Here is a 15,087-nt window from a genome sequence, read left to right on the forward strand (position 1 = left end):
AAAATGTCAGACATCCGATGAATGTCACTTACCAAATGTAACCAAAAGCGAGATGGTCAGGAAAAGATTGTTGTCTCAAGCAAGCTTCTGAAGCTTAGGCAAATTGTTTAGCTCCTTAAAATGGGATTCTGACATCCTGAATTTAATGTGTTCTGAAAACAAAGTGTGTGGCTCATGAAATAAAGAACACTTAACCAAAAATTTGAAATTATGAAAAATTTAGGCCAAAGAGTTAAAATAAAAACAGCTGTTAGGAATGAAAAATGGCTGTAGGAATTTAGTTACAAGTACTTCACAAAAACATTTTCATCACATTTACATAATGCAGCATTACAATACAAAGCTAGCTGTTCCCCTGACCAAGCAAGTTCTCTTAGCATCTAACAAAAATAATTTAGGTACATTTCTTTCTTTGCATGGAATTGTCATATATGTTTGCATTTTTTGGTACAAAACATAGAAAAAAGCATTGGCACATTTTGTAGTGATTAAGTCATTTTTTCCCCCATGTACTAGTTCCAAGTATGCTGCATTCAGATTTTCATTTGAAAAAAAGTAACTACTGGTTCAGTTAATTTAGTCTCTGTTTATACCTCTTAGGAATGCAGCATGGAGTACAGAGAATTTAAAAGAAGAACAAAGATTTTGTTTACTAAATCTCTAATATTTATAATACACAGAAGGGTTGGCTGGTAAAAGAGAAAGGAAAATCTCAAGACTAACTTGATGTAGATCACAGAAAGTTGTGAAAAGAGCTGTATAAAAATATGCACTTGTGCTTTATAAGCTTTTAGCATACAATTAATAGCTTAAAATAGCATTTACTGCTTCCCCATATGCCTGTTTTCTGATATATTTACACATCTTGCAGTCTTTTTTTTTTTACATCATTAAAGCAAAATGGCATGATCGTAAATATAGATAGGTTAAAAACATCTGAACCTTGAAACTTTCTCTCACTCCTTGGTAACATGGCACAACATACTCCATGGACTTAAACCCAGAAAATTTAGATTGCTCTAATAAAAAATTTTAAACAGCAAATGTATATAAATTGTTTTAAAAAACAATCTTGTCCAAGGGTAGTCAGGTTAATGGCTTGTATATAATACACACTGTAGTGCCTTGTGACTGCCTCTGCAAACCAGAAATAAAGCTCTTGGATTACCCCCAAACAAGATGTCACTTCCTTCCCTTTCATGGATGGCTTTCTGTTAGGATGAATCCCTTTTTTGGGAGAGACGGCTATGCAGGCTGCTGATACCAGTCTAAAGAAGGCACTCACTAGGCCAAGGCTATATTCTAATTTGAGTGTCACACCATTAGCCAGAAGAACCACCTAGCCATGGAGGCTCTGAAACTAGTTTATCAGCAGTTTGGTCCCAGCTGTTTTGCTTGTTTTATATAGGTTTTTAAAAATTAGATGTTCCTAGGCATCTTTTAGATTGACATTCTTGAGGAAAATAGTCAAGCCAAACAGTGATAGAGACTTACATGGTAAAGGATGAGCTAAATACTAGCAAAGCTTCATGGTCCATCATCCACAGAGATGGTGGGCACGTGGGCACCAAGTCTTTGCTGCAGGTGTCCTGCTAGTTACAGTGAATCAGCTGCATGGTTTGATGAGAGCACATAGGATTACAACAGGGCAATGGATTTTGCCATGTGTGTGTTCTGTCATTAAGTGATTGTTCAAAAGAACATATATTAATGTTTTTCTTCACAGAACATAGTTTTCTAAAAATGAAATTTGGGAAGTTGAATGATTCAAGGTCAGATATTAAACGTTAGCTCCTTAACCTACATCTGTCATTTTCATTATGAAGGAATGTCTCTTACACTACTGTGATTCACAGTGCCCTTTGCAGATCCAGAGGTCACCTCCTCTGTCCTGGCTTTAACTGTCAGATGGAAGCCTCAGACTTTTGCACTTTAGGTCATCTAATGTCTTCCAGTGTTTGTAGTTATCGGCCAAATGTTGCATCAGCGTTGGCAGGTGTGCAAAAGCTGCAAGGACATAAAAAAAAAAAAAAGAAGCCTGTTAAGTTAGATTCTAGGAGCATCTGTAAGGTTGAGGCCCTCTGGGACAAATTTGGGATCAGAATTGGAAGTGAGGTACCCTAGGTTAGGCCTAAGGTGAATACACAAGTGTGAGAAGGATAAATCACTAAATACTGGTTTCTATAATAGGAACAGGTCCTTTTAACTAAAAATTGCTAACAAAAGACCAGAAAGAGAAATTAAGGAAACAATCCTATTTATAATCACATCAAAAAGAATAAAATACCTTGGAATAAACCTACCTAAAGAAGCAAAAGACCTAGACCTATACTCTGAAAACTATAAGACATTGATGAAAGAAACTGAAGATGACACAGACAGCTGGAAAGATACTATATTCCTGGATTGGAAGACTCAATACTGTGAAAATGACTATACTACCCTAAGGCAATCCCTATCCCTATCAAAATACCAATAACATTTTTTCACAGAACTAGAAAAATACTTTAAAATTTGTAGGGAAACACAAAAGACCCCCAATACCCAAAGAAACCCAGAGAAAGAAAAACAGAGCTGGAGGAATCAGACTCTCTGACTTCAGACTATACTACAAAGCTACAATCATCAAAACAATATGGTCCTGACACAAAAACAGAAATAGAGATCAGTGCAAAAGAATGGAAAGCCCAGAGATAAACCCACACACTTATCGTCAATTAATTTACAACAAAGGAAACAAGAATATATGATGGAGAAAAGAGTGTCTACAATAAGTGGTGCTGGGAAAACTGACAACTCAGTGTAAAAGAACCCAATTAGAATGTTCTCTAACACAATACACAAAAATAAACTCAAAATGGATTAAACACCTAAATGTAAAGTCAGATACTATAAAATTTCTAGAGGAAAACAGGCAGAACACTAGTTGCCACAAGGCACACCAATATCTTCTTGGATCTACCTCCTACCTAGAGTAATGAAAAAAACAGACATAAATGGGACCGAGTTAAAAGCTTTTGTGCAGCAAAGGAATCCATAGACAAATCGAAAAGACAACCCGCAGAATGGGAGAAAATATTTGCAAGTGAAGTGACTGACAAGGGATCAATCTGAAATATACCAACAGCTCATGCAGCTCAACATCAAACAGCCCATTCAAAAAATGGACTGAAATAGATATTTCTTCAAAGAAGACATACAGATGGCCAAAAAGCTCAACATCACTAAAATGCAAATCAAACCTACAATGAGGTATCACCCTCACACCAGTCAGAATAGCCATCAAAAAGCCTATGAATAATAAATGCTGAAGAGAGAGTGAAGAGGAAGGAACCTACCTACACTGTTGGTGGGAATGTAAATTGGTGCAGCCACTATGGAGAACAGTGTTTAGTTTCAGAAAACTTAAAGTAGAATTACCATATGACCCAACAATCCCACTACTGGGCATATATCCAGAGAAGGCCATGATTCAAAAAGATACATGCACCCAAGTGTTCACTGTAGTACACTTTACAATAGCCAAGACATGAAAGCAACCTAAATGTCCACTGACAGATTAATGAAGAAGATGTGGCAGATATACACAATTGGTGAATTTAACTCAGATGACCATTATATCTACTACTGTGGGCAAGAATCCCTTAAAAGAAATGGAGTAGCCATCACAGTCAACAAAAGGGTCCCCCCCCCAAAAAAATGCAGTACTTGGATGCAGTCTCAAAAATGACAGAATGATCTCTGTTCATTTCCAAGGCAAACCATTCAATATCACAGTAATCCCAGTCTATGCCCTGACCAGTAATGCTAGAGAAGTAGAAGTTGAATGGTTCTGTGAAGACCTAGACCTTTTTAGAACTAACACCTAAAAAAGATGTCCTTTTCATTATAGGGGACTGGAATGCAAAAGTAAGAAGTCAAGAAATACTGGAGTAACAGGCAAATTTGGTCTTGGAGTACAGAATGAAGCAGGGCAAAGGCTAATAGAGTTTCGCCAAGAGAATGCACTGGTCATGGCGAACATCCTCTTCCAACAACACAAGAGAAGACTCTACACATGGACATCACCAGATGATCAATACTGAAACAGATTGATTATATTCTTTGCAGCCAAAGATGGAAAAGCTCTATACAGTCAGCAAAAACAAGATGGGGAGCTGACTGTGGCTCAGATCATGAACTCCTTATTGCCAAATTCAGAGTTAAAGAAAGTAGGGAAAACCATCAGACCATTTGGCTATGACCTAAATCAAATCCCTTACGAATATCAGTGGAAGTGACAAATAGATTCAAGAGATTAGATGTGATAGACAAGAGTGCCTGAAGAACTATGGACAGAGGTTAGTGACACTGTACAGGAGGCAGGGGTCAAGACCATCCCCAAGAAAAAGAAATGCAAAAAGACAAAATGGTTATCTGAGGAGCCTTACAAATAGTGAAAAGAAAAGCGAAAGGCAAAAGAGAAAAGGAAAGATACACCCATCTGAATGGAGAGTTCTGAAGAATAGCAAGGAGAGATAAGAAAGCCTTCCTCAGTGATCAGTGCAAAGAAATAGAGGAAAACAGTAGAATGGGAAAGACCAGGGATCTCTTCAAGAAAATTAGAGATACCAAGGGAACATTTCATGCAAAGATGGGCTCAATAAAGGACAGAAATGGTATGGATCAAACAGAAGCAGAAGATATTAAGAAGAGATGGCAAGAATACACAGAAGAACTATACAAAAAAGATCTTCACGACCCAGATAATCACTATGGTGTGATGACTCACCTAGAGCCAGACATCCTGGAGTGCAAAGTTGAGTGGGCCTTAGAGAGCATCACTACAAACAAAGCTAGTGGAGGTGATGGAATTTCAGTTGAGCTATTTCAAATCCCCAAAGATGATGCTGTGAAAGTACTGCACTCAATATGCCAGCAAATTTGGAAAATTCAGCAGTGGCCACAGGACTGGAAAAGGTCAGTTTTCATTCCAATCCCTAAGAATGGCAATGCCAAAAGAATGCTCAAACTACTGCACAATTGCACTCATCTCATACGCTAGTAAAGTAATGCTCAAAATTCTCCAAGCCAGGCTTCAACAGTATGTGAACTGTGAACTTCCAGATGTTCAAGCTGGTTTTAGAAAAGGCAGAGGAATCAGAGATCAAATTGCCGACATCCACTGGATCATAGAAAAGCAAGAGAGTTCCAGAAAAACATCTACTTCTGCTTTATTGACTATGCCAAAGTCTTTGCCTGTGTAGATCACAACAAACTGTGGGAAATTCTTCAAGAGATGGGAATACCAGACCACCTGACCTGCCTTTTGAGAAATCTGTATGCAGGTCAGGAAGCAACAGTTAGAACTGGACATGGAATAACAGATTGGTTCCAAATCGGGAAAGGAGTACATCCAGGCTGTATATAGTCACCCTGCTTATTTAACTTATATGCAGAGTACATCATGAGAAATGCTGTACTGGATGAAGCACAAGCTGGAATCAAGATTGCAGGGAGAAGTATCAATAACCTCAGATATGCAGATGACCCCACACTTATGGCAGAAAGCAAAGAAGAACTAAGCCTCTTGATGAAAGTGAAAGAGGAGAGTGAAAACGTTGGCTTAAAACTCCACGTTCAGAAAACTAAGATCATGGCATCCTGGTCCCATCTCTTTATGGCAAATAGATGGGGAAACAGTGGAAACAGTGACAGACTTAATGTTTTGGGGCTCCAAAATCACTTCAGATGGTGATTGCAGCCATGAAATTAAAAGATGCTTGCTCCTTGGAAGAAAAGTTATGACCAACCTAGACAGCATATTAAAAAGCTAAAGACATTACTTTGCCAACAAAGGTCCTTCTAGTGAAAGCTATGGTGTTTCCAGTAGTCATGTATGGATGTGAGAGTTGGACTTGAAGAAAGCTGAGCACTGAAGAATTGATGCTTTTGAACTGTGGTGTTGGAGAAGACTCTTGAGAGTCTCTTGGATGGCAAGGAGGTCCAACCAGTCCATCCTAAAGGAAATCAGTCCTGAATATTTATTGGAAGAACTGATGCGGAAGCTGAAACTCCAATACTTTGGCTATCTGATTCAAAGTACTGACTCATTGGAAAAGACCCTGATGCTGGGAGAGATTGAAGGTGGTAGGAGAAGGGAACAACAGGATGAAATGGTTGGATGGCATCACTGACTCAATGGACATGAGTTTGAGTAGGCTCTGGGAGTTGGTAATGGACAGGGAGGCCTGCCGTGCTGCAGTCCATGGGGTTGCAAGAGTTGTACAAGACTGAACGACTGAACTGAACTGAATGTTACTCAGCCATAAAAAAAAGAATGAAATAATGTTATTTGCAGGAACATGAATGGAGCTAGAGACTATCATACTAAATGAAGTAAGTCAGAGAAAGAACTATCACTTATATGTGGAATCTGAAAAAAAAAGGATGAAAATGAACATATTTATAAAACAAGCTCAGAAACTTTAGAAACAAACTTATGGTTACCAGAGGGGAAACGTGGAGGGAGGGATAAATTAGGAGTTTGAGATTACCATCTACACACTACTATGTAGACAATAATCAATAAGAACCTATTGTACAGCACAGAGAATTCTACTCAACAGTAGATAATACTCTATAATAACCTATATGGGTTAAGGATCTGAAAAAGAATGGATATATGTATATATGTAACTGAATCACCTAGCTGTATACCTGAAAGTAACACATTGAAAATCAACTATTATCCATCATAAAATAAAAATAAAAACAAATCTCAGTGAAAAGCTGTTTATCAAGTGACATTACCAAAAGAATCTGTGATTCAGAGTAGACTTATATTTTGTGTTCTCTAGAATTTCCTCCAACGATATAATAAAACTCCTTTAAGCTTTGGAAATACGTCCTTTGAAGAGTTAAACACGTGTTTATCCAGTTATCGGCCATCCATTGAGTCTTCCACACACATCGTCTGTGCTGAGGATGCAGAAAGTGTTCATGTGCTCCCACCATATCTGGCCACAAGCAGGTGACATTTTTTTTTTTAAAGTAACATTTAACACCTTTAGGCCTGGCCTCTGTCATTAAAGGTAATCATTATAAAGCATAACAAGATATTCTGTTTGTGGGTAACATCTTACCATCCCAAGCGTCAAACATGTCTGTTATGAAGTAGTCAATAAAGGAGATTTGGGACTTGGGGATGCTACAGGTATTCCGGTCAAACACTGGCATCACTACGGGTAGCCCCTGTCTCTTCTCTTCATCCGTCTGTAAGAAATAATACACACAGGGCTGTAGGGGACATGAGGAGGTGTCACAGTAGCATCGAGTTTGTGAGAACCACCCTTTGGAAAGGGGTCATAATCCAGTTGTATCGATCAAGAAATAGGCTCAGCATTTCTCAGGGCTTACATAACAACTACCTGATGAGCTGCAGTGACTGGATTCAGGTCTTCTGACTCAAATGTGTGAGATACTACCTTACAGCTACCCACCCCCCACCCCGACCCCACCGAAGCACTGATTTCTGGATTCATACCCTCTTTTCTAAGATCTGTTTTCATGATTGCAAGGTCGACCACTTTCAAAGTAGCACTACTAAATACTAAGTGGAGTTTACACTGAGGGTAGAGGAGCAATGGTGGGTTTAAAGCTGCAGACGTCTCAGCACAAATCGAAGAACTGGAACCAAGCTGTATCAACAGACATTGTATTATTCACTGTTATATGCTTGCAGTTTAAAAAGAAAGTCAGTTTCACTTAATGTCTAAATGAAAGCAGAATTATTAATCTTACTAAACTTGGCCTTTGAAAATACCTTTTTAAAATATTCTGTGTGACAAAACCCGAAGTATACAGAAAGCCCTTGCGCTGCACATCCAAGGGTGTGAAGGTTGTCTGGAGGAAAAGCAGGTGGGCAGTTGAGCTGAACTCGATTCTCTTTTTCATGGAATAACTATTTTTACCTGAAAAGAATGACTGACAAACTGTTTGGCTGTCTGTACTGGTAATGCATGCAATTCTGATGATACGTGTAAATTGAGCATTTTGCACATTGAAGTGTATGTTTATAATGCCTAAGGTCCTAATTCACAGGACTGAAGTTAAAATCCACACTTACTGGTGGTGTACTGAGCCAGAGACCGGCTGGCCAGAAGCCTCATCTGTAACTCGAGTTTTAGGTCACATTGTCGTGTGAACATGTCCTTTATGGGAAAAGGACGCCTACACAGGCAAATTACATTAAAGAACTTAAAAGTGGTTCTTTCCCATTCCCCATTCACAGACTTTGAGACTATCTAGGAGTAGGATTTTAAGTCTTCTCTGTGGGTCCTGGAAAGCCCCATTAACGGTCTCCTACCAGTTTCGGCTCAGCTTGCTCATTTCAGGTCAGTCGATCAGGCAGCCTTAAAATATCCACTGCTGTTCAAGGAGAGGTTTGGGGTTTTTTTTCCCCCTTCTCTTTCTGGCAAGCTCAGAGCTGGCTGTCCTAATTCCCATGGACTCTCTTCCTATCCTTGAAAGCTACAGCTAACTTCCTGCATCCTTAGCTGGTTTTTGCTCTGCCAGCCCTTCTAGACACCATTGGCTAGTCTTTACCCTGCCTCAGTAGTACATTCCAGTGATAGCGGCACTTCCCCTCCCCAAATAATTACTTGTAGCCACTTGGGATATGTTTGTCTTTCTGTCCCACATCATAAACATTAGTCCCTAAAGCCTCTTCTTTGGAAGTAGGCCTCTATTTCAAATGGCATCTTATGGTCTGCTACTTTTTAGGTTATTCTTCAACTCTTCACACTGCCAAAGTTCCTATTCTTATATAGAAATTCTATGTTTCCTCTTTACTAATTTTGGTCATAACACTTGGTTCTCTCAGAATGTCCTTTCTCATTTCTAAATTTTGAAATCCTTAAAAAAAAAAAAAAAAACCCAGCTCTAACACCTTTTCCACCTTTCTAGATAAAAGCCCTTCTTTTATCTAGGAAAAAAAAACCCAAAACCTTTCTGAACTCTTAGGACTTAACATATACCTTCTTTAGAAGTGTTTTCACTTAAAAAAATACATTGTGTGGACCTATTTATGGCTACATCCCCTACTGCATTATGAGGTACCCTCAGGCAGAGATGTATCTTATGTCTGTGTTTCCCACAATACAACATAGAGATGATAATCTGATGAATGAATGGATTTCCCAGTTTTTGTGGTAGTTCAGGATCTAAAAACTTGAGAATGAAAAGAATCCCAAAGGCTCAGTTTCTCTCCTTCCCCCTAGAGAGACTTTGAGTATGACCAGCCATACCAGTTAGTCTCTTGAGGACCAGAATTCTATTCCAGGCAGGGGTGAGCCATCTCTTTCTGAGGAAGAGTCATTTAACTTGTTCACTCATGGCGCTTCCCCAGAGAGGCAGCCCACCTGTGCAAAGTACTCCTCAGAGATCCTGCCAGCCCATTCAATGCACAGGTCCAAGGGGCGGCAGGGGTTGGCTACGTCCGCACACTTAATCATCATGCGTTTGATCAGGGTCTGGTTCTCAGGGAAGTTCTTCCCGGGAGGGCTGCACTCGCAGTCGCTGCTGTCAATCTGGAAAGCAGACAAGGGTTGGTTCAATACAATGGTGAAGCCCACAAGAGTCAACTGGCTAGATACTAGACGGCGGTCACCCAGGCCACCTCAGGCATGAGACGTGATTGAAGGAGGTGTTCCCAAATTTAATTCCATATATGGTACGCTGACATATTCAAGCAATACAAACACATAGGGCTTAAAAGTTCAGTGTTCCTATCACCACCCACCTTGTGGTTTTGTTTGCAACCAGTCACTCCCAATTTACCTGTCTACAGTCTTCAGATACTGATAGACATTTAATGAAAATCAACAGGAATATAATTCTTTAAAGCATCTAATTTTGAGGTCTCCCGAGAGCCCAAAGAACAGAGAACTAGAAGGGCTTTGAATCCTCTAAAACGCCACCATTTATTCCAGTCTCAGCTGTCTGCAGGGTCCTCTCATCGTCGTCTTTGGGCCTACTTCCTTTTGTCACCACTGGCTTTATTTCAGGGCTCTTCTTTCAGGGAGTTCAGAGTTGCTATGGACACTCAATCTGTTCTTGTTGCCAGGGGAAACAAGTGGCCAACACTTTCAGCCCTTCCCTACCAACTCCAAGTAAGTAGCCATCTTGTATTCAAGACGGAGAGAAAATGCTTTGAGGCCAGAGTATAGGGTTTAACGGAAATACACTCTGATGTGTATTATTACATGTGAAATGCTTACCTCAGCTGCCATTGGCTTGTTGATGCTGTTCACAAACTTGTTCACATGTTCAAAGTGTTTTGTCATCTCTGTTGCTAAAACCATGTCAATAATAGCTTGGCGCAGTGTTCGATAATGGTTCCTAAAATAACCAGAGGACAAAGGGCCTTTGTTCAAATCATGCCCCCTGAATTAGGACTGTTCTGCCATTTCACCACACTTCCCACAATCCAGGAGGAAGCTAGGGGCACTGAAGAAATGAGCGAAGACCACAAAAGAGTTTCCCTGCTCATCTTCCTACCAAACCAGGACTTGGTGACACTATACCATCTTTCCAAAGATAGCCGACCCTCATATGACTGTGAGTATTAAAAGAGGCACCACCTGTCACGTGGGCACTTATTTTACAAGGTGATGCCCTTCTGTCTGCCCTTGGCAACATCAGAACAGCAAGGCAGGAGGAAATGACGAGTTCTTCCCTGTGAGGCTGGCGCAGCAACCTGATGAACTGTCCCCTGGCTTTCACTGCAGACACAGTGATTCTTATTACAGAGAAGTCTTGTCATTTCCTTTGATGACAGCATTGGAAGAGTTTTCCGATTAACGAGCAATTGTCTACATTGCAGTTACACAGAAGTTGTAATGGGAGGAGCAGCAACCCTGCTCAGTCACGCCCAGTTCCTGTCATCTTTTTCTAAGTCCAGGAGCCAGAATGAGGAACTGAATCAAACTGGCTATCGGCAACAATTCCTCCTCTGAAAGTTTTAAAAACGGAACCTGATACTGACGAAGCCCTCAGCTGAAGGTGGAATAACTGAATATTTTCATATTATAATAACGAGATTTCCTCAGGTTTCTAGAGACCAAGATGATCGGTTCGGGTTCATGGTGACAAGTGATCACTGAGGCCCGAGCGAGCTCTGCACTCTCCTTGCACTGCCCTCTCCCGGGGGGGGGGGGGTCTTCTCTCCAGCCTGGCTGCTACTGTGTTGGAAGTATTCAGTCTGACTGCAGGGCCGTGTCAGGTGAGAAGAATGTCTCCTATCTGCTCACATGTGGCAAACTCACCAGAGGAGAGAGTATAACAGTGAGGGGGGAAGCCGCCCCCCCACCGCCCCCCGTGGACTCCAGGAGCTCTGCTGGGACTGGGGAACACCGTCTCCTCCTGAGTTAGGATTTTAAGTGCCCAAAAACTGAGCTGGGGAAAGCTGGGGAAGGATACATTTCCTCGAGTTACACCAAAGACAGGATGTCCTTTTGAGAGAGTAGAAATATCTGTTACATTTATCATTAGCAATAATCTATAGAAATCTTTGCAGTATATAAAGCATTTTTATGAACTCACTGGAGACCAAATGGAGTTTAAGAAGATGAAAACAGTCTAAAAAGTACAGTTAAGATGAGAAGGGCAAGGCTATTATTTTACTGTCTGATACAATGGGAAAACTATCATTATTTCCTCTTCCTCACCAAGAGGAAGCTAAGTACTTGGAGAAGTCAGGGAAAACTGAGTTTCCGCCTTACATTTTACAAACCCAATCACAAGAGCCTTAGCACACAAACCTGTCGATATTCTTGAAAATGTTGCATTTGCTGTCCTTGACCGTGAGCTGGAAGGCCAGGGCTGTGTGGTGACTCTCCAAGACAGCGGTGTCATTATAGAGCACAGCGAGCTCACTGCCCGCGTTGCACAGGAAAGAGTTGGTCCTTCCCGGGTGGTCCACGTCGTGGACTGTGGCAGCGATCAGGGCGGCCACCTCATCCAGCTGATCGAGGCTTCCCTGGGGCCCGGGGGAGGCAAGGTTGAGTGTTACCCACTGGATAATGGAGACCTACACTCATCCCTGTCTCCCAGGAGGGCATACGCCAGGGGATCCTTCTCTGACTTCCTAGAAGTTAAGAGGCCACCTAGGATACATCACATCACCTTGCTGTACCGTGGATTATCTGGAGGGAAACAGAAATCTGAGTTGCGGTTATAATGGATACCTAAATTCTTTCTCCAGAGTCCATTTACTCTAGTTGTCCTGCAGGAAAGTGACAAACAGGAGTGCGTGCAGTGTGGTCTAGTGCCCTGACTCTTCCATAAGCGGACGGAGAGGAAAGTGGCCTAGCATCACGAGTGTTACTTTACTTGCCTACTTCTGAACAGACTGAGAGTGTGGCAGCAAACAGCACAGATGAAACAACAGATAACACTCTCCACACACAGATAAAAGGAGTAGAGCCAAGTAACATAAGGGGATCAAGGGCAAGAAGAATTTTCCCAGGAAAACTGACGCTAACGGGGCTCTCACAGTCAAGAAACACAATTTCACTCTGGGCCAGCAGGTGGCAAAGGCAAAAAGGGAGACCCCTCTTCTTAACGCACTCATTATATAATTAAAGAACACAACCCAGAACATCACCCACAGGTTTTCTCAGCTCACAGCTAGAGGAAGAAGTTATCCAATGGCCTGCTGTTGTAGAAGACATTGTACTTTATGAATTCTTTCCTTCAGCCACCATTTATTGGAGGCTTGCTGAGCGCCAGCTGTCTTGCAGGCTGCAGGAGTTACGGTGGTGAATTACTCTGGCATGGTGTCTGTGCTAACACAGCTGGCCACTTACTGGGGAAAGCATAAGTAACTTACTGGAAGGTGGGCTAAGGAGGTACGTGCAGGTGCTTTGTGAGTGTAGCCATGAGGCCTGGTCTCGTTTAGGGCAGTGCTGTCCTTTCAGCTTTCTGTGCTGATGGAGAAGTCTGCATGTGGGCTCTCTAATACAGTAACCCCCCATCCCTCACGGCTCCTGGATGCTTGAAATGTGCCAGTGCACCCAGGGAATGCAATGTCTCATTCTGTTTTAATTAAATGTGGCTTCTGGCTACTCTGGATGATGCAGAGGGTGGGCAAGAATGGGGTCTCTGAGGGAGCGATTTTTATGCTGGAAACGGAAGGATAAGCAGGAGTGAGCCAGGCAAAAAATGGCAAGGGAGAGAAATCCAGGCAGATCAGTCAACATGATGCTTCTGATGCGAAACAAAGTGATTTACGAAGAGGGACCTTAAAAGAGCATCATTGTGACTGAAGGGTAGTGAGCGAGAGGAAAAGTGGTTCCCAAGATGAGGCTCAGGGTAGGGGGTGGCGTGGGCATAACTTTTGGTTTTCCCGAGTTGCTTTCCTAGGCTGTTGGAGGAAAACCCTGCAAACTGCTTCTCAGATGTGAACCGGTAAGAAACAGTGATTCTGAAGCTCAGCCCTGAAAACTTTTCTGAAAACTGTCCCTTCCAGAAGGAAGACATTTCCATTTTCAGACTGACCTCCTGGAGCTGGGGGACAGTCCTGGCTTGGCCTTGGTCCATATGAATCACCCTCTCAAGTGGGCAGAGCAGTCAAGGCCATTCTTGGTTCTTCCCAGAGACTGATGCTGTGATGCCCAGGGTGAGCAAACATGCCTAGCCCCCTTTTGATGCTGGTTCGGAGAGGCCATGGTAACCCGCAGGGACAGTCAGGGGCCCAGGCTGCCCCTGCTTGGCCTCCATGCTCACTGATTCTCCCTGTGCAGTGAGGCCTGTGAGGCCCAAACTTTGGGCCTCCAGCCAGTGCTCTTGGAGTGTGTTCTATCTTGCTTGGAGTACGGGGATGATTTATTTTAACATTCTTCAATGACATAGATTCAAGCGACTAGAGTAGACAACAAATAGCATTAGAGGAGACATGCCCTTCCAGCTTGCGCTGATTCGGACCCTGCCCTTTACAGTGCTATCAGGGCCATGCCCTGAGTTTTGGTGGGCACTGTCTATTAAGGCAGTGTCTGATAAATGCAAGGGAGGCAGGGAAAGAAGGCCAGGCTGCTCACTAGCAGATGGGAGGAGCGAGGCTCTTCCCACAACAGGGACGACTGTCTGTGGAAGAAACCCCCTGCCAAACCCACAGGAGGAGGAATGCAGACATATCTGCAGTGCTGTCTTCCTTCAGCCAGCAGGGTCAGAATGGACTCCATCCTAGATCAGCCTTTGCAACAGCTCGTTTACTAGGATAAACAGTCACACACAGTCAATAACAAAAGAACGCTGGCTATCCTGACCTCTCCGCTAAGAGTGGGTCGTAGGAACAGGTAAGGTGGGGAGGGGGCAGGGTCTGTAAGGCGCTGAAGGACAATGCCGGCTCTGCACACGATCTGGCTGAGGACGTGGAGCTGTCAGTGACGTTAAGAGCTTTCGCCTTCTAAAGAAGTTAGGGGTGACCGATGACATGGGGATTTGGTAAGATCATTTTTCTGACTCTTGAGCAGCGGAAGCAGGTCTGGTGGAAGAGGCCTCAGGAAGCGCTTCATAGTGGACTAACCAGTGATCTTGGGCTGCTACTAAACCTTTGAGCTCAGGAGTCCCTTCCAGCCCAATTCTCCAGGGTTCCTTGCCACTCTAAATTATTTGATTCTTTGGCCTCTTAGAAAATGTCTTTTGGATTACAAGCATTGTATCTAGTCTTAGACTTATTTGTATTGCTATTTGGGCATTTAATTAGACTCTGAATGCTCTAGCAGAACAAATAATTTAAAGAAAATTTCTTATTTTAGGGGAGGGAGAGTAAAGGAGATAATAAAGTGATTAAGCATTCCCTAATCGATCAAGCATTTAATCTATATTTTTTCTAGAGTGATTCTGTTTAAGAAGACTTCATCTTGAACTCAAGGCTGCAGTGCCTACAGGTCAGTTTGGTCTCAGTGTTAATGCCCAAGCTCCTGTCCTCGTTTGACCGTGTGCAAACTCTGCTGTATCATCTCTCATGTGGAAAATGGAGGGATGTGAAACTGGAGAGGAATCTGGAAGTGTTTTAGCTCCTCACAGAAGGAGAAGCCTGCATGT

General features: G+C 42.3%; 1 protein-coding gene across 1 annotated transcript in view; it reads right to left on the reverse strand.

The window, feature by feature from the left end:
- Positions 1–262: 262 nt before the first annotated feature.
- PDE8B (phosphodiesterase 8B) overlaps positions 263–15,087 on the reverse strand; it is a 111,446-nt gene continuing 96,621 nt past the window's right edge. The window contains exons 17-21 of the mRNA XM_040225917.1: positions 11,802–12,019; positions 10,260–10,380; positions 9,402–9,569; positions 7,125–7,254; positions 263–2,007 (exon numbers count right to left, since the gene is read on the reverse strand). Of these exons, the coding sequence (XP_040081851.1) occupies positions 1,898–2,007; positions 7,125–7,254; positions 9,402–9,569; positions 10,260–10,380; positions 11,802–12,019 (747 nt within the window). The 3' untranslated portion in view covers positions 263–1,897. The remainder of the gene's footprint in view (positions 2,008–7,124; positions 7,255–9,401; positions 9,570–10,259; positions 10,381–11,801; positions 12,020–15,087) is intronic.

Source organism: Oryx dammah, unplaced genomic scaffold (assembly GCF_014754425.2).
Source record: "Oryx dammah isolate SB20612 unplaced genomic scaffold, SCBI_Odam_1.1 HiC_scaffold_26, whole genome shotgun sequence".
Taxonomy (NCBI): domain Eukaryota; kingdom Metazoa; phylum Chordata; class Mammalia; order Artiodactyla; family Bovidae; genus Oryx; species Oryx dammah.